The sequence below is a fragment of the Balaenoptera acutorostrata genome, chromosome 15, assembly GCF_949987535.1.
Source record: "Balaenoptera acutorostrata chromosome 15, mBalAcu1.1, whole genome shotgun sequence".
In the NCBI taxonomy this organism is placed as follows: Eukaryota; Metazoa; Chordata; class Mammalia; order Artiodactyla; family Balaenopteridae; genus Balaenoptera; species Balaenoptera acutorostrata.
The window spans coordinates 10,644,342-10,664,183 of NC_080078.1; the positions used below are offsets into that span (position 1 = coordinate 10,644,342).

At 52.8% G+C, this 19,842-nt stretch overlaps 1 protein-coding gene across 1 annotated transcript in view; it reads right to left on the reverse strand.

Moving 5' to 3' along the window:
• CASTOR2 (cytosolic arginine sensor for mTORC1 subunit 2) overlaps positions 1-16,965 on the reverse strand; it is a 59,032-nt gene extending 42,067 nt beyond the window's left edge. Inside the window, exon 1 of the mRNA XM_057530198.1 lies at positions 16,714-16,965. Within this exon, the coding sequence (XP_057386181.1) occupies positions 16,714-16,826 (113 nt within the window). The 5' untranslated portion in view covers positions 16,827-16,965. The remainder of the gene's footprint in view (positions 1-16,713) is intronic.
• Positions 16,966-19,842: the final 2,877 nt, after the last annotated feature.

Here is a 19,842-nt window from a genome sequence, read left to right on the forward strand (position 1 = left end):
ATGACCTCTTTTAACCTTAATTACTTCCTAAAGGTCCATCTCCAAATACATTCCCACTAGGGGTTAGGGATTTAGCATATGAGTTTTGGGGGGACACAAACATTCAGTCCACAATACCCTTAAAGACACTGGCGGCTACTGAGAAGAGACTCGTGAAACAACTGGACAAATGACCAGAGATGATGGGAAAAGGGCTGAAATGAACATAAGCCCATGAGAAACGGTACAGAATGGTTCCCAAGCTGAAGGGAAGGGGCTCTGAGCTGAGCCGCAGCCTAGCTCCCCAGGGCCTGTCTGCACCTGGGGGGATCAGTGTGACCGCCACGTGCCTTGGCAAGTCCTCTCCTTTATGGACTCCGTTCCAAATCCATGAAATAAAAGAGCTGAACTAAAGATGTCAGGCTGGGTCCAGCCCAGAGTGGCCGAGCACTAGCTATTCAGCGTGCTAACATTCTCCACCAGGGAGGGCAGCGCTTACACCCAAATGGTGCCGTCCCAGACCTTAGGCTGGGGCAGGAGAGGGCTGGAAGGGACCCCTTGGTGGCCAGCCTCCAGCCCTGCACCTGCCTGCCCTGGGGCAAAGAACCCTCTGGTTGGTCTACTCTCCCTAGCTGTCCCAGGCTGGGGCAGGCTCAGTCAGCAGCAGAGCTATGCTTACTAACTGGACAGGGGTCGTCAGCCCCTGCTGCTTCCAAAGTGCGCCTGGCCTGGGGGTCCAGCTATGGCTGAGACATGCCTGCAAAGGAAACCCCAGCCCAAGCCGTCGCGCTGTCCTGCACTCCTGGCTGATGGTGGCACCAACTTCCCAGAGTCGGGATGGGCCGAAAATCAACACAGGTACCCACTGTCAGCTCCTTACCACCCAACCTCTCCTGGGGGATGCGGCGTTTTCTTCTGCTGGGTTTGTACCTGTCATTACCTCTCTGAGCTGCCTGGAGCAGCTCGATGACAGTCTAGTGGCCCTGCCCCACAATGAGAAGGGCCAGGCCCCAAGGGCCTTCCACGGGCTCTGGACAAAATATTTCACTTTTATTAAAATTCTCACTTGGCTGTGGCCTATATCCCAGGGCCACATCCAACTTGCCAAAGTTGTGGAGGGAGAGAAAGTAAGGGAGACAGTGGCGTTAAAGTAATCAGAACATAACGATGTTAAAGGGAATTTCTGATGAGCTGGTTAAGTCAGTGTTATTGCCCCATTTTGCAGATGAAGAAACTGAGGCCTGGAAAGGCTAACACTCCACCAAAGGCCGTGAGTTAAGTGGGCGGAACATGCTACGTGTGACTGGTAAGCGGGTAGGCCTGGGCCTCTGCGGTGCGAGCATCCTCCACCTGCACAGGAGGTGGGTGAGCTTCTTGCTGCATCTTTGGCAGCCGCAAGAAGGCTCTTCCAGAGCTCTCTGAGGGCAACAGGGGCCAGAAGCTGCCTACCCACCGCCCTGGGGCGGGTGGGTATCTTTATGGGGTCTGGCACACTTTACCTCTGGGACAGCTGTGAAGCCCCAGGGAGGGCACTGCTCAGGCCCAGCTGCTCCCAGAGCCTGGAGCCTCCCCATCAGCTAAATCTGGCAGGAAGGTGGAAAGGCCTGGGGGTGCTGGGACCTGGGCCAGTTTCCAACATTTGTGGAGGTGAGAGAGCTGTGGACCTGTGAGGGGGCAGCCCCTGGAGGTGTGGACTCAGCTTCAAGGGCTGGGCACACTGGGGATGCTTGAGTGTGGGCATGGCTACCTGGGCCCCAGGGCCTGGCAGACAGATGTCTTCACCTGCACATGGAGGGGGACAGCGGGGGAGCTGGCCACAGAGATGGGCAAATACCCTGATACGAGAGCAAATAAAATCAGGGCTTTAACTATGGTGGGCCGACTAGAGGCTGGGTGCTCTGGAGGTGAAAGGCTTAAGACCTGCCACAGCCCACTGGGGGCCTGTGAGCTGGCTGGGGGAAATAAGATGAACAGTGACAGAGGGCCCCAAACAAGAAGACAAGCAAATGCCTCAGGGCTGGCATGTATGTGCATAAACACGCACCCCCAGAATGGAAGGTGACATAGAGGGGTCCTTCACCTACCAGGCTGTCTGATGACACACTGCGTGGCGAGGTGGTGGGAAGCAGGCCCAGGACACCCAGACAGGGATGTCAACGGGAACCCCTTTCCGCAGGCACTACGTGAGGACTTTTCCAACACACGTGCTCTGACCCCGGGTTCTGCTTCTAGGCATTTGCCTGCAGGCATATTCTCACGCATGCAAAATAAGGCCTGTGCCCCAAGTTACATGGTATGGCATTAATTGTAAATAATGACAAAAAAGGTTGGGAACAAAGGTCCACCTGCGGAGTAAGTTTAAAGATATGATGGTCACCTCATCCTTGGGAAACTGTGCAGCAGTTAAAATGAAGGATGTGAATCACCACTAAGACGAACTTCAGCTGAAGAATACCACGGTGCAGAATGGGAATACTGAGCATGGTTTAATACCAATTTATGTTAAAAAAAAAAAAGAGAGAAAATACTACATATGCGTATTTGCATACACACACACACACACACACACATATATATACACGCACACACAGGAAATATCACCGAGATCCCCACTGATCTCCTTGTCTGTGGGGGCGGGAATTGGTTGGCTGAAGAACAAGGGTGGGAGGAAGCTTTTACTGGGCACCTTTGTGTAACTTTGGAATTCTAATAAATTGTGAATTTGCTATCTATCCAAAAATTAAAAACGAAGGGGAAAAAAAAACAGAGGCAAGGAGGCGATAGGGCCAAGGTGGACTGCCAAGGCAGGGGAGCCAGGTAAGAGTGGGGTGCCAGCGGGGGGCACTGAGAGGGTGCAGGAAGGAGGGTGTCGTGGCCAGGGGCATGGCGTTGGGGGACAGACTATCCCGGGGATCAAACCCCAGCCCTGCTGTTGACTTGTGCTGTGACCCTGGCAGTCACAATCCTCTCCTCCTTCCTGCCCAGGACCCAGGCGACAGCCCAGACATAGCCTGATGCCAGGAGAATGGAGGAGAATCAGAGGATGATGGGGCTCCCTGCCTCTCCCAGGCTGGGGTACAGCCTCTCTTGCCCACCTGCAACCCTCTATTTGGGAGGGGGCCTGACCCTGACCCACCTAAGAAGCCAGGTGACCTGTCATCTTAAAGCAGACCCTGGCACTCTGCATTCTCACCAGCTAGAAGCTGCTTGGTCACCGCCCACCCCCCCACCCAGTAAGCCTGGGTCCTTCAGGGGTGGGTAAACAAAGAATGGGGAAGGTATCCCAAGATCTCCAGCCTCAACGTGAAGACAAACAGCCCACCTAAGCCTTCCTGAGACCTGGTCTGTGCTCACCCTCCTGCTTAGAGACCACAGGACCAGACCCAGTCAGAGAGGCCCAAAGCAGAGCCTGCAAGGGGGGAAAAGAGCATCTCCCAGAGCCCCAGACCATCTGGGGACATCTAGGGGTTATGGAGAATGGCAGATGCTCAGGGAAGCCTAGCTGATGACAGCCAAGGCCTGATGAGCAACTCCTAGAGGCCAGGCACTGGATGCACAAGAGCACATGAGGCGCCAACAGGACCCCAGGGGCTCAGCAGCACTTTCCAGATATGAAAACTGAGACTTAATGAAGTGAAATGACTCCAAATGTGGCATATGGACTGAATGTCTGTGTCCTCCACAAATTCATATGTTGAAGGCTTAACCCCCAATGGGATGGTATTTGGAGGTGGGGACTCTGGGAGGTGATTAGGTTTGGATGAGGTCATGAGGATCGGGCCCCGTGATGGGGTTAGTGCCCTAAGAGAGGAAGAGAGAGATCTCGCTTGCTTTCTCTGTCCATGCACATGCACCGAGAAAAGACCATGTGAGGGCACAGGGAGAAGGCGGCCATCTGCAAGCCAAGAAGAGAGCCCTCACCAGGAAGTGAATCTATTGGCATCCTGATCTTGGATTCCCAACTTCCAAAACTGAGAAATAAACTTCTGTTGTTTAAGCCATCCAGGCTGTGGTATTTTGTTATTGCAGCTCAAGCTGACTCATACAGGTGGCACAGTGAGGGTTCAAACTCAGATCCGTCAAGACTCATGCTCTCTCACTGACAATCCTCTCCACACACCCCCCCCCCCCACCCCCGCAACACCTCCACCTCTCAACTTTCTTCTCATTCTCACTAGCCTGGATTTGTTGTCTGTTGTTCAGTACGCATTTTATTATATTAAATACACATAAAATTTACCATCTTAACGATTTTAAGGTATACAGCTCAGTGGTATTAACTACATTTACATTGTGTGCAACCATCACCACCATCCGTCCCCATAACTCATTTCGTCTTGTAAAACTGAAACTCTGTCTCTATTAAACGATAACTCCCCATTCTCCCCATCACCAGCCCCTGTGCGTCACCATTCTACTTTCTATCTCTATGAATTTGTACAGTATTTATCCTTTGTGACTGGCTTATACCACTCAGTCCCCAAGGTTCATCCATGTTGTAGCAGGTGTCAGAATTTCCTTCCTTTTTAAGGCTGAACAGTATTCTACTGTATGCATACACCACATTTTGCTTATCAATTCATCAGTCAATGGATACTTGGGTTGCTTCCATGTTTTTGTTGTTGTGAATAACGCTGCTGTGAACATGGGTGTACAAATATTTGAGACCCTGCTTCCAATCCTTCCGGGTATACACCCAGAAGTGGCATTTCTCTAGCCTAGATTTCCCACACTACATTCTCTCTCATTTCCTTTTCCACTGGGCCATTTCTCTGGGCCTTTTCCCCCAGCTGTCCTCTTCCTTACCTGCCCTGCCCTCCCCTCTCCCACGAGCCTTCTTCGGCCCTGGGATTACACCAGTGACCAGATCCTGACCGAGGAGGCTGGACAGAGCCCTCCCTCTCCTCATAACAGGGCCATCCCCTCCAGCTCCCACGCTGCTCCAGCTCACCATGGGCCACACTGGCCAGGGCTCTGTGCTTTTGCACATGCTGTATCTCCTTCTTGGAAGTCCCTTCTCTACCTCAATGCTTCAAGCCTGGCTCAATGCCACCTCTCCTGGAAGCCCTCCCCGACCCACCTGGACTCAACTGTATTTCCTCTCCTGTACCTCGAGCTCCCCCGAGCCTTGAGGACTTTCCTCTCACCAGATTAGTGTAATCAAGATCTTGGAGAGCTGTCTTCCCCACCGTGCTGTCTACAACGAGTCCAGGGTTGGTGTCCAAGTCCTCAAAGGGCCAGCATGTGGCACAGAATGGGTATCGAGACACACTTGGGAACTAGTGGAGATGAAGGAAGCCTCAAGGGCCAAAAATCCACGCTAGGTGTAAGGAAACCCCAGAGAGCAAGAATGAACCATCTCCACGGTGCAGCCTCTGCCTTCCCAAGCCACTGTCCCATGGGCTTGATTCCCCCTGGGGAGGCAGACAAGCCCTCGGAGGCTGGAGGCACAGGCTTCCAGACCTCACAGGCACCTAACTGCTCCCACGGGGACCCCCCTTGGCCGGTCCCTGCCCTCGGTGGGTGAAGGGACGAGTCTGCGGAGGACACCTGCCCTCATGGGACAGAGGTGTGTGCGCGGGGTAGGGGTGGGGGGGATGCAAGAACCTTCATTCTGCAGGGGGACTCAGGGGTCCTGGCTTTTGAGAACAGGCACTCCACGGGGCATTAACTCAGGGCAACCTTCCAATGGTTTGATTTTTTACGGGGCGTTTTAACAACACAGCTGGTGCCCAAGCGAGGCCGGCAGTACCGGTGGGCACTGAGAGGTCTCGCGATCGCCACCATCTGAGAAGGGCTCCCAGGACCTTGCTGGGAGGGGAGAGCTCATGCCTTTGAAAGGACACCAGCGCTCTTGGTTCTGACAAGCTGCCCTTACAGCGGGCCGCCGGCCTAACCACAAAGGTTCTCGGGCCCACGTGCCTGCAGACTCCTCTTCTGCTGCTAGCCTCCCCATCCCCGGCCCCCTGGGCCAGTCTGTCAGTCCCCACAGCTCACTCAATTAAAAAAAAAAACACCCCTAGTCAAATAAAAATCAGAATTAGTCATTCCATCCTGCAACCACCAGCTCAGCCCTTCCAACAATTCCAAAGAAGAACAGACCATCAGCACCGTGGGGACAGAGGCCACCGCTACCCCTTCGCCAAGGCGTGCAGTCCAGCCCAGGGCACTTCGGTCCTCAAAAAATATCTGTTGGATTCATATGAATGATCAGCTCACTGTGGGTCGGATGCCTAAGCCCTTGATGTAAAATTTCCCACTTAATCTTCAGTGGAACCCAAAGAGCTCGATAGCATGGTGCCTATTTTAAAGATGGGGAAACTGAGCCTCCTTTGAGGCTCAACAACTTGTCCAAGGTCACAGAGCTGGTTAAGTGGTGGATGTTGGATTAAAAACACGTTTTCTTGACTCTTACAAGTGTGTACGCCCCCTGAGAAATGGGCCTTAGCACAGGCCTGAACCCCAGTCTGCTAGGTGATTGCTGTGTGAACTGGGGTGAGTTACGAGCCGCTGACTCCACCGTCTGCTGGGAGCCCTCCTTCCTATGGAGCCTGGTGGGGGAAAAGGATGGAGAACCCTACTGCAGGCTGACACGTAGTAGGCTCTCAAGAAAGATCGCCGAGGCTAAAAGCTTTGTTTGTTCTAAATCCATCCTATCAGTCACTGCCTCAGTGACTTTTGAACTCTGAAGGAAAAAGATTGAACTTTGAGAACAAATTTCCACCCACTGCCTTTCCTACTCAAGAAAGGGAGTAAGTCGTGGGGTGGGGAGGGGCTCAAGGAAGGTAGGCCTGGTGGAGAGGCCCTGAGGGTGGAGAGGAAAGTCCAGGGGAGCGTCCAGGAGGCCCACCTTGGAGGGAAAACTAACCCTACCTTGAACGTATGCACCTTGTACTGCCCAGGGTCCGAGGCCTGTGCAGGAGGAGGGAGGCCTGACTTGACTGCCCCCCTCTCCCTTCCTGCCAGAACTATATACCTCCCGGCAGCCTAGGCTCAGATCAGGCGGCCACAGCCTAGGCTGGGTCAGCTGGGGAGTCCCCTCTCCACTGACAGCTGCCCAGGCCCTTCAAGGACCCCAAGAGCTACAGGAACCTACATGTCACACTTCCTTGCCTCCACTCATGCACCCACTTAGGTGACACCAAGTTTCAGCGAGCGCTGTACCAGGAGGACCATGGGCAAAGCCTGCTGTGGCCAGGTGCTTAACCTGGGCTATCCCTTCCCCATAATCCTGTTCACCCACAAAGACACCGAGTCTCCCAGAGGTTCAGTAGCCCAGACTGTGGTCACCCAACCGGTATGGGACTCCAGGCTCCTACCCATACTAAGCTAGTGTGGTGGTTTACGAACATGGACTCTGCAGCCAGAGGCCCTGGGTTCAAATCCCTACTCCTCAGGTATGTCAAATGGTGCAGCCGCTGTGGGAAACAGCCTGGCAGGTCCTCAAAATGTTAAACACAAAGTTACCACGTGACCCAGCATTTCCATCCCTAGGGATCTACCCAAGAGAGATGAAAACACACATTCACACCAACACTTGTACACAGATGTTCACAGCAGTGATCTTTATGATAACAAAAATGTGGAAACAATCCAAATATACATCAATGGATGAATAAACAAAATGTGGTCTATCCAATACAATGGAATACTATTCTATCATAAAAAGGAATGACGTATTGACACACAGGCTACAACACAGATGAACCTTGAAAACATGATGCTCCGTGAAAGAAGCCAGTCACAAAGAACCACGTATTGTATGATTCCATTGATAGGAAATGTCCAGAACAGGCAAATCCCTAGAGACAGAAAGTAGATTAGTGCTGCCAGGGGCTAGGAAATGTCTGCTTATGGTTTCTTTTGGGGTGACGATGGACGAGTTTTGGAATTAGACACTGGTGATGGCTGCACAACTCTGAATACACAAGAAGCTACTGAGTTGTACACTTGAAGAGGGTGAATTGTATGGTACATGAATTATATCTCAATAAAGCTGTTATTAAAAAAAAAACCCTACTCTTCACTTGTTGGTTTTGTGATCTTGAGCAAAGTCAGTGTCTCAGTTCCCCCATCTGCAAAACGGGGCCAGTAAATGTACCTACGTGCTAAGGGTTATTGTGAGGATTAAGTGAGTTAATGCATGACGTGCTCGAAGCCGCTGTCTCACTGGGTGCCAGCTCTTTCCCTCGGTCTGACTCTGCTGCCCACGCTGCCCTGGCTCACCGCCATCCACTCACCCACCACACTGCCCTTTGGTTCTGCACACTCGCCAGGCTACTACCTTTTTCTTTTGTCCCCCAAATGTCTGTAAAACATACATGCTATCAAACTTATCATCTTGATCATTTTAAAGTTTACTGTTCAGTAGTAAGTGCATTCGTATTGTTTTGTAACTGATCTCCAGGACTCTTCATCTTGCAAAACTGAAACTCTATACTCACTGAATAACAAGTCCCCACTCACCCCCCCTCACCAGCCCCTGGCAACCACCGCCTCGAATTTCTGTCTCTATGAATTGACTTCTCTAGGTACCTCATGTAAGTGGAATCAAACACTATTTGTCTTTCTGTGACTGGCTTATTTCACTTAGCATAATGTCCTCAAGGCTCATCCATGTTGTAGCATGTGTCACAATTTCCTTCCTTTTTAAGGCTGGATGATACTTTATTACATGTACAGACCACATTTTGCTTATCCGTGCGTTTGTCTGTGGGCTCTTGGGTTGCTCCCACCTTTTGGCTATTGTGAATGATGCTGCCGTGAACATGGGTGGGCAGATAAGACCCCAGGCTTGTAAGCCTAGATCTCAGAGGTCAGAGTGTGTCCAATATATTATAATTAAGGCAAGGAAGAGTGTAAGGCATCCAGAGGTGAGCTTCCCCTTAGAAGGTGTAATTTAACACACTCACCACAAACTGAGTGGCTAAAGGTTTGGGGGAACTGGCAGCTGGGGGTGATGCTGGTAGGCCTGTCAGCTTGTGCCAAGGTACAGCACTGGGTCTTGGACAACCAGAATCTGACTGCTCCAGCACCGGTGGGACTAGGCTGGTTTATTCAGGGCTGGTTCCTCAGACCGGAGGTCTGTTATAAGAAAAACATTTGCCAGCAAGCGCAAGCTCAGTCCTTTGCAACAGAAGATGAGTTAGTGCAGTGGAGCACTGGTCCTGAGGAGGCCTGGACATGCACCTGGCGTGAGGACAGAGGGGGACCAGCTCTCCCACCCTATACCCTGAGGCACAGGTGATCCCAGAAAGCCACTTACCCAGCCCCAGGGTGGCTTCAAGAGCTATCTGGCTGGATGAAAGCTGGCTAGGGCGATCACACATTCTGGTTTGCCCTGTTGTCCAGGGTAATTATTTTTAGTGCTCCCTGTTATTCTCGGAAGTGTCCCCATTTGGATGATAAATTACATAGTCACCGTATCAGTTATCCATTGCATAACAAATTACCTGAAAACCTAGTCGCTTGAAACAACAAACTTGTGTATCTCTCACAGCTCCTATGGGCTAGGAATGCGGGCATGGTGCACCTGGGCACTTCTGGCAGAGGGTTTCTTATGAGGTTGCAGCCCAGGTGCTAGCTGGGGCTGCGGTCATTGGAAGGCTTGCCTGGGGCAGGAGGATCTGTGGTCAAGGTGACCCACTCACAGGCTGGCTGTTGGTGGGAGGCCTCAGTTCCACTCCACTGTGGGCCTCTCCACAGGGATGCTTGAGTGTCCTTACAACATGGCAGCTGGCTTCCCACAGAGCAAGAGAGAGACAGAGCAAAGCAGTGCCAGGCAGAAGCTATCTTTTTAAGCCCTAGCCCCAGAAGCCTCGCAGTATTGCTTCTGTTCTCTTCTGCTCATTAGAAGAAAGTCACTAATCCAGACCCCACACTTAAAGGCAAGGGAGGTCTAGCTTTTGAAGGGAACAGTGTCAAAGAATTTGGGGTATTTAAAAACTACCACAGTTACTCTAAAACTAGGGCATGTGTGGTGGAGAGATGGGGCAAAGCCAGAGAGGACAGAAGTCAGACCAAAGAATATTCACAATGTCAGATAAGGATCAGGGGTCAGCCTGAGAACGGTTTTGAGCAAGGCAGAGATACAGTCAGAGATTCAGAGTGAACCATGACATCTACCCCAGCAGCACCTCTGGTGAGGCCACAGGGCCTCCACGCAGCCCCCGCAGTACCAGGGGTCCCCTCCTTCTGGGTCTTTGGGCCTCTCACCCTCTACCTTTGGCAGAGAACACACCTTTTCTTCCCACTGGACCAAAGCTCCTTTTGTGTCTTCCACTGGGCCCTGCACACAGCAGGTGCACGTTGCAGGGTTTCTGCATGAACAAAACATACCAATTTGCACCAACCCCAAGCTGTGGTCACACGGGCCACAAGTCCCAGCCTGCACTCTGCATACACCTTTCTCTTTCCAGCCTCCAGGCCTTTGCTCCTGTGGTTCCTCCTGCCCAGAGGGCTCTGGCTGTGCTAACCATCTGCATTGTCCTGGAGGCAGATGGCACTGGTGGCAAAGCTGTTTGGATAATTCAGGGGGGAGATGAGGAGGACCGGCGCCGGCAGAAGCAGGGGGCTCGGGTGAGGGGGGCGACCTCGCTAAGCAGTTGGATGTGGGGCAGGCCAAGGACAACTCTGTGCTTTCCATACCTGGTGCTTGGGAGCTGGGGCTGAGCCAGCCCCTTTCTCTGGGCAGCAACAGGTCATGGATACCCCAGGCGGGCGTGGGAATTGGCTCTGGGGCTCACCCTGTGCTCTCCCCACCTCCTCCACCTGTGCCCACCCCCTCCTGCTCCCTGCCCGGCCTGTCTTCTTTCATCCCCAGCACCTCTACCTCCTGACATTTCCCTATTCCACCCAGACTCAGCTCACAGTGCCACCTCTTCTACGAAGCCTTACTTGCTTGCAGCTGTGGGATGCTACAGCATTTTGGCTGCCCCTTTCAGAGCCCTAAATGCCTGGCGTCCTTGGCGAGGTACCTGGAGGGCAGTGACAGAATCTCCACTTCCTAAATCAGAATGTGATTGTATGCACATTAAGAAGCCTTAAAAATATCTCCTAACCCTGGGCTTTTCAAACTCTGCCTCCGCAGACTGTCCCTGACCAGCTTAAAGGGCATATTCTCTCTCAGCTAATGCTTACTGGGGTTTACAGTGGACCAGGCTCTATTTGAAGTGCTTGTCATGGTTTGTCTAAGTCCTCACAACAACCTAGGCAGTGGACATGATCACTACCCGTTTTAGAAACTGAGCACACAGAGAGGTCAAGCATCTTGCCCAAGGTCACACCACCAGGATGTAGGGGTGCTGGGATTCCACCCCAGGTGCCGGGTCCCAGGCCCTAACTCCCCTGCCAGCCTGTCTTTCTCTAATGCAATCAAACAGTGGCTTCAGCCCCATGCACTCAAGAAAACAGTGGACTCTGAATGGACTTTTTGCAACTTTGAGCTTTTCTCCTGTAAATGCCTCTACCCGAGACTTTCAGACTGCGGGTCCGGCCCAGGTGGGCAGTGTGGGTTTCTGTGAGCACGTGCTTACTGCATATCACTTCGGTGCTTTTTCTTGCCAATCAAATGAGATGGACTTTCTGGATACAAGCATTTCACAGGCAGAAAAAGAGGGTGCTGCAGCTTCCTGTCACCTGAACTTGCATTTCAGGATAATGATCTTGCCCCTGCCCCCGCTTCATTGCCATGGACTCTCAGTGGCCCCTGGGGAGTGGATGTCCAAACCGGTGTGATTTTAGACCTGGCTGAGTGGTCTCAGGACAGGTTCTGCGACCCCACTTCCTGGGTTCAAATCCCAGCTCTGCTACTTTTGTGTGTCCTTGGGCACTCAAGGTCCTCAGTTTCCTCATCTGAAAAATGGGGACAATCCAGCTCCAACTTTAGAGGGTTGCTGTGAGTATTAAATGAACTAACAGATATATGGTGCTTGGAACAGTGCCTGGAATGTAGTAAATGCTTTACAAGTGTCAGCTATTATTGTTGTCATTGTTGTTTTTAACCGTACACTTATTAATTATTCCCAGTTTTCCCTTCCGGGGTTGCAGACAGCAAATTGGGGTCCCCAAGGAGCCCCACCTCCCAGTGGCCACAAGCTTCCAGGCAGCCGGCCCCAGCTGCAGTGGTGGATCCTGATTAGTTCATGATAGTCTCATTTCCTGTAACTGTGACTGGTGGAGGCATGCTCATGTGCCTAGTTCTGACCAATGAGATGAGAGTCTGCGTATGAGGGGGTGTGTTCCCAGAAAGGTTTTCTCATAGACCCTGGGAGGCAACAGCCCTTTCGCTTCCCTGAGTCCTCGCCACCCCGTCCTGTGACTGCCCATAATGCCTGGAGCTGCCTCAGCCATTCCACAGAGCCAAAGAGAAAGACCGGGCCCTTGATGACATCACCAAGCCTTTAAGTTACCAACCCTCAAACAGCCGGATTCATGACCTCATCACGCAAAGTTCATACTTCTTATTGTTTGGGCCAGCTTATTTGCAGCCCAAAGGAGCCTGCTGATATTCCATGGTTGGTCACATTACATCTTTTTGAGATTAAGCCCATCATACCAGAGGAAGGATCTGAGCTCAGCTGTGCTCTCAGGGAAGACTTCCTGGAGGAGGTGAGGCTAAAATGGAATCTAAAAGAAGGAGCAGGTGGACAAGGGGGGTAGGGCAAAGAGCAACATTCCAGGCAGACAGACAAAGGCCTGAGGCTAGAGACACTATAGCGTGTGTGTATGCACGCAAATAATCTTTGTGGCTGGAAGCCATGTGAGATGAGACTGGAATGGTGGGGTGGGCTGCGGCGGGCCCTTGGCCAGGCTACAGAACCTCAGGCTATCACAGGGCGAAGCTCTGTGGTAGCCTTGATTTTGCTCAGCCAGGATCTCCGCCTCCAGCTTTGTGCCTAGAATAAGTGCACTCAGCCTGCCTTCTGCCCCCTATTCCAGCCACACTCAGATGCTACCCCGAGAGTTGGGTCAGGGGCACTGGGCCTTGTTTCTCCAGGTGTGATTCAGCCTGCTGAGCCTCTTCCAACCCCCAAGGCACTCAGAAAAGACTCTGGCTGGAATCTGGGTCACTCTGCACGAGTCAGACATCCATCAGATAGGCAGTTACTAAGTGCCTACAAAGCAGTGTGCTAAGCACAGCAGAGAAAGGACCTGGTTCAAATCCCAATCCTGTTTCTTCCCAGCTGTGTGACCTTGAGCAGGCCACTTTACTTCTCCAAACCCAGTGTCTTCATCTCTTTGGAACAGATGGTAAAATCAGTGGTAGCTCTATTATCTCTGGTACTGGAAGTGGGGTGGGGGGGGGGGAGAAGGAAAAGATAAAAAGATGCACAAAAAGCTTCCTGAAAGTAAGGTTTATAATCTAGGTGGTGGGAGAATAAGACAAGCAAACGATATACTGTTACGGAAAAAAAGTTCAGAAGTGATGAAAGGTTAAGGGGAGGAAGTTGAAAGTCTAGATGGGAAGTGATGAGGGACACGCATTCCTGGCAGAAGATAAGGCCCACAGAGGCAGGGCGGAAGGGATGCAGAAAGATCTACAGGTTCCATCCCGTGCTCCTAAAGCTTTAGAACAGTACGCTGCAAATACAAGGGCTGGACATAACTGTTGAATATGGGTGTCATTGAACCTGTAATAGCAAATCTCTAAGCTTGAGCCAGAAAGATGCTGATTCAAATCTGGGCTCTACCACTTACAGCATGACCTTGAATGAGTCACTTAACATTTGAGCCTCCGATTCCTTCATTGCAGATTCCTTCAATCCACCTAATTCACAGAGTTGTACCGTGGCATATGCAGGATACTGAACCAGGATCTGGCTAATTCCTATTTTAAAGCCCTAAGATACAGTGCCACCTCCTGCAGGAAGCCTCCCAGGCTCCCTCAGGCAGTCCCCCAGATCCTTCTGCTAGCCCCTAGGTACTCCCTTCCCTGCTGTATTGTGATCGCCTCTTCTTCCTTTCCCACCAGGCTCTGGGCTTCAAAGAGGAGGAGGCAGGGTATCTCAGCATCTCTTGAACCTAGCTGCACCCGCACACGGAGTGGGCATCTACTGATGCCACATCCCTCCCCAAGCCTCCACCCAGGTAGACATGAGAGGGAGGAAGTGACTAAGTCTGCTGGGGGTGGAGGGAAGAGGGGTTCATGAAAGTTTTGGGTGATAGCACTAGATCTTGAGGGTTGAATAGGAATTTACTGCTGGGGGGTGGGAGGAGGAGGTCCCAAGGAGAGAGAGAGAGAGAGACAGAACGAAAGCAGGGAGGTGTGAAGGGAAGTAAATTGTGGGTCACACAGTATTTGCCAGAGAGTGACTAAAGATGAGAATTCTGGCTTCACATCCCAAAGGGTCTCAAATGCCATGCCGAGGATTCACCCCTACAGGGAGTGACTGAAAACTTGTAAACAAGGCACAGTGACAAAAATGACAGGGCTATGGGCCACCACTTGGGGGCAGGTACTGATGGAAGAATCAAAAAAAGGACCAAAAGTTCTACCTGGATGACTGATCATTGAAAATTGCTTAAATAATATATCCACACCCCGCTACCCCTTATACTTGCAGAAAAGCCAATTCCCACAATCATTCCATGCTACACACACACAACAGCTCTGTGAAACCTAGGGGGCCAAGTGGTGCTGTCTTCATTACAGATGGACAAAGTCAGAGCCAGAGAAGGAAAGGGACCTTGCCATGGTCACACAGGCAGTGAGGGGGCTAGTCACAACCTGAAGCCAGTGTCCTGGCCCAGAGTGCTGGGGAGGCAGGCCTTTGGCCATTTGACAAATGTGCTCAGCACCTTCTAGGGCCAGACCCTGCACACATGGAGATGACCTTTGACCTCTGAGTCATCTTGAGACTGGACTGGTCACCTGGGCCTCAGACCAGCTGCCTCTTGCAAGAGTGGGAGAAGCGGGAACCACTGAGGGGTGCGGTTTCTGTGGTCAGACAGGTCAGCAGGGGCTCACCCCCAGGACAGGCCTATCTATGAGTCCTCCAAACTGGACCCTGGGCTGGGGGCTGGAAGAGAGCCAATCGCTCCGTAAAGGGAAAGGGGCAGAGGGAGTGGCCCTCTGCTGCCTTTCTAAGAAGCCCCCAAATGCCCCCTCCTCCCAGCACCCAGGCCCCGCACAGCAGCAGCCTGAGTCATCATCCCGGTGGTTTGAATGGTAGCCGAGAAATCAGCCAGGGGGCTGCCTGGGGCTGACGGCCAAGGGTTGGAAAAACAAGGCCATTTTCTCTTAACTCCAGCCTTGGAATCTCAAGACAGGCTAGGGGGTGGGGAGCAGAGGGCAGGTAGATGCAGAATGGGTGGGTGTCAACAACCAGAGGGGCTGGGGTGGGGGGCGAGGACGGGGCGGTGGTGGTGGGGGGGGAAGCTCAGAATCCGAGCTGTTGGCTTTTGTTTTCAAATGACCTGTTTAATAATTACCTTTGCAATCAAAGGAGCCAGGGCCCAGAGAAGGTGCGGATTCCAACCCTCCAGACCCCAGCAAGCAGCCAGAGAAGAAAGTAAACAAGATGCCACTGGCTCTCATTCCATCTCGCAAACAATGGCGGGACTGAGCTGCCCGCTCACACACACACATCGAAGTGAGATTTCCAGGGAAGAACTTTAACAGGCAGATAAGAGGCTCGGACTGAATTATTTCCCCACATCCCGGGAGCTCCCCTGAACTCAGCACCCAAGCGGGGGGGTAGCCTAGGGGCCCCGCATTTTAACATTAACCTTGACCTGTAATTTATTCATTCATTTTGCAGAGAAGGAGAACTACCTCCGCCTCAACGCCCGGAAAACCCAGCCAGCAACAACTTCATCCCTTTCAACAGTCACAATGGTGGACAAACAAGGGATTTAAGTTACAGCGGCTAGCTTGCACTCACACTCCACTGGGCTAGGGCTCCTTAAAAAAACACCACCCTAATCCAAGCACCCACCGGGGCTCACAAAAGTCAGACCCTGACCGGCAGTGGGAAAAATCCAACTTGTTTTTTTTTTTTTTTTTTCAACCTCCCAAGGCCTTCAACTATTTTTCCTCCTGCAGCATCCAAGCCCAGCCTCAAGGCAGAGCCATAAACACGCCTGCTCCTCCCTCTTCCACGGTTCGGCAACCGCCCCCCCGCCCCCCCAAACCTTCCCGGACCCAGAGGAGAAAGAACCACAGCGACCCTCACCCGCAGCCCCCTCCTCTGCCCTCCCCCAGCCGCCCGCGCCGTCCGCAATCCTCGTAGGCACCTTGAGATAAACACCCACTAATGATTTTATGATTTTCTGCTCTGGGTAGCCGCGCTCAGCAGAATCCCTTCCCCCGCCCAGGCGACGGGGGCCGGCCCAACAGAGGGATTGGGGGATGGGGGGGCGTTAGTTTGTTTTTTACACTGCCGCGTCTCCACACCTGTTTTTCATTCATTCATTCGTTCGTTCATTCATTCATTAGCGGATTCGTCACAGCTGCCTCCCCAGCCCTCTGGATCTCGGGGAGAGGATGGGAGGGGGCTAGGGTGGGGGAGACAGCGGCAGGGGTGCATCTTGTAGGGAGGGTCGGGGGGGAAGGACCCCGTTGGAGGGCATTTTGGGTGGCTTTGTCAAACACAAGACGAGCGATGCGGCGGGGGCGGGGCGGGGGCGCTTCCCGGGGCTCGAAGTTGTTTTCCGAGCCGCGGCGGCGAGGACAGCCGCCCGGGTGCGCCTCTTTGTCTCTCCCCGGCCGGCGCCGCGTCCCCGCGCGCTCACCTGGTCTTGGAGGACAAGAAGGCAAGTTTGATCAGGCCGTAGGTGAAGAGCGGGATACTCTCCTTGGCGACGCTGGCAACTTGCAGCCGGTGCTCCAGTATGTGGAGTTCCATCGTCCGCCCGCGCTCCGCGGCAGCTCATCCGCGGGGGGCGAGCCGCGGCCCCCGCCCCCTGCACGCCCAGCCGGCACCAAGCGCCGCGGGCAGCCGGCCCGGTGACCGGGAGCTCGGCGCCGGGCAGGCCGGGGCGGACAAAGGGGAGGCCCGCCAAGCCGCAAGGGGCCGCGGGCGGCGGGCGAGGGCGGCTAGCTGGCGGAGCAGCAGCGCTCGGCGCCCGGCGCGGAGAGCAGCTGGTGTTCGCTGTAACAAACAACTTGCCACTCAAACGCCGGCCCGCTGGGCATGCGCGGCCGCCGCGGGGCGTGCCGGGGCTTGTAGTCGCGCGGCCCGGGCGCCGGCGACCGCTGATGTCAGGGGCTGGGCGGCCGCCCTAGGGGCCCGCCCGATGCGCTTGGGGAAAATGCTGGAGCGCGGGTCCCCGCAGGCCCACGGGGAGGCGGAGGGCAGAAACGGGGGCCTTTCGAGCCAGCCTGAGCCTGAGTGCAAGCTCTGTCCCTCAGAGCTCGGGACTAGGCGCTTTTGGGCGCAAAGCGAGTCGCCCACAGAACTCGCGCGCTGGAGGAGACCTGAGTCTGGGAGGGGAGAGATTTGGAGAAACCGGTAATTACAGTGCAGAGAAGCAAAGCAGAGAGGGGTGCGGGGGACAGAGATGGGGCCTTGGGGGGTTTCCTGGAGGAGGGGACATCCAGGCTGGGTTCTGAGGGATGAACGGGAGCTCGCTGAGGAGGGGGAGGGGACGCGCGGGGTTGGAGGCCAGCAGTCTTCCAGGCAGAAGGAACAGCGTGTCCAAAGGCACAGAAGCGTGAAAGCCCCCACGGTGCTGTGTTTGGCTTTGTTGGAGCGGAAAATGTGAGGGAGGAGAGGCAAGAGATAAGGCAGGCGCAGTCACCAGGAGTCCGGTCGAGAGGGTCATGTGTGCAGAGCTAATGAGGTGGCCGTTTATCCGGCGGGAGAGAGGGTGATGGGGACTGAGAATTAGGGAAAAGTCCGAAATACACCCGAAGGGCTTCCCACCCCCGGGCCGGTGTGCCCGTGACTACGTCCCGCAACGGCTCCCCCTTAATGGCTGACTGGAATTTTGAAATTTTCTAGGTTAAAGTTACTGGTGCTCTGCTCGTTGGCAGAGTAATTTGGGGACGTGATGGGTCAGGTTTACTTGCTGGGCCCGTCTGGGAACTCTCTTGGAGGAAGATTCTGGTCATGCCCGCTCACATTCCTCTCTCAGCCCACCTCTGTGAGGTAGGGACACATCAGGCTATCGCATTTCCACAAAGGGCCTTGAAGCCTGCAATCTGGTGGCTCTTAAAGCGTGTTGACCCCCTTCCCGGTTTACTTTCACTAAAGAATTTATCACCATCTAATAAAGAATATTCTTTTTTGTTTTGCTTGTCTGTCTCCCTCTTCTAGCATCTCAGCTCCATGAAGGCAGTGGTTTTTGTCTGTTCTCTGCTGTATTCCCAGTGCCTGAAATGTGGCTGGCAGGTGAGAGACATGCATTCAGTATTCACGGAATGCATAAATGCATACATCTATTCCTTTAGCATCTAGAGGCCTAGAAGGCCCAAAAAGAAATGCATTCAGGGGCCAGGCAAGTGTGAAGATGTGTGAAGCAGCTGGGTATCAGACAGTTGGAAATGGTACAGGAGAAGGGTGGCCAACCTGAAGGCATAAAATTTATTAAAACAAAACCCCAAAACCAAAAAACCAACAGGTGAAACCAAACAAACAAGGCTAAAGGCAGGATTTGGTCAGTTTTCTGACTTCTGCTTTGGATGGCCTAAGTCAGTAGTTTTTAATCTGCAAGCCATGACCCATGAGTGGGCGGTGAAATCAATTTAGCAGGGCATGACTAGCATTAAAAAATAAATAATATTGAATAGAAAATTACACAGAGCTTTGCACGTAGTATGGGTAGGTTACTATTATCTTTTCTGTGTTCCAGGAAACTTTCGTTTTGGCCACACATGTACGTGTGGGCACGCAGGCATGTGTGCGCGTCTCTGTGCGTGCATGCACTGGATCTTTATGCAAAGGTATTTCTTTTTGTGCGTCTTGGTCAAAAACATTTGAAAACACTGGGCCTTCTAGTTAATCAAGCCAGACTATTGTAAAGTTTGCAAATTTAGACCATGTTGGTTGGATTTATAGAATTGCTTTCACTGGGCTATATTTGGTGCTTAAGATTTCTGTGACACTGACACCTGAAATGAATGTTGGGATGTTGAGTAAACTGACCTCTAGGTTGCCAAATCCAGAGGATGGTTTCAGGCTGGGGCTAGGGTGAGACATTCACTCTCAAGGTCATGCAAGTACTGGCGTGGCATGTTCTCATGGATTTTACTCCTCTCTTGATTCCTTAGCATTGTGCTCTTCTGGTCCTATCCTGGTTCTTCTGGTTTTCCCTCTTTGGTTTCTCCTCCGCCCAACCCTAAAATGAGCAGAGGCCCACCTGGTGTTCCTGCCTATAGTGTATTTTTACAGCAGTGGCTGCCAGTGAATCATGCCTCCTGGTAAGCCATCCCACACTGACTTTGGGTTTGGCCGTGTGAATTTCTTTGGCCAATGAAGTCTTACCTTGGTAGCACATGTACTTGGTAAGTCCTGCGCATTGAGACTTGCCCACTTGGATGCTCCCCTGAGGCCACTATGCTGTAAAGAAGCCCAAGTGAAAGTTAACATGGAAAGAGAGGCCCAAGTGTTCCAGCTGTTCCAGCTGAGCCCTGTCCCCTGCCGACAGCTGGCGTCAACCAGACATGTGAGTCTTGGACCTTCTAGCTCACTGTCCAGATGAATGCAGCCCCATGAATGAGCCAGGTGAAACCAGAAGAGGAGCTACCCAACCACCCTATAGAAGAATAATAAATACAGCTGACCCTTGAACAACGTGGGTTTAAACTCCTCGGGTCCACTTATACACCGTTTTTTTTTTTTAATTTATTTATTTAGTTTTGGCTGTGTTGGGTCTTCGTTTCTGTGTGAGGGCTTTCTCTCTAGTTGCGGCGAGCGGGGG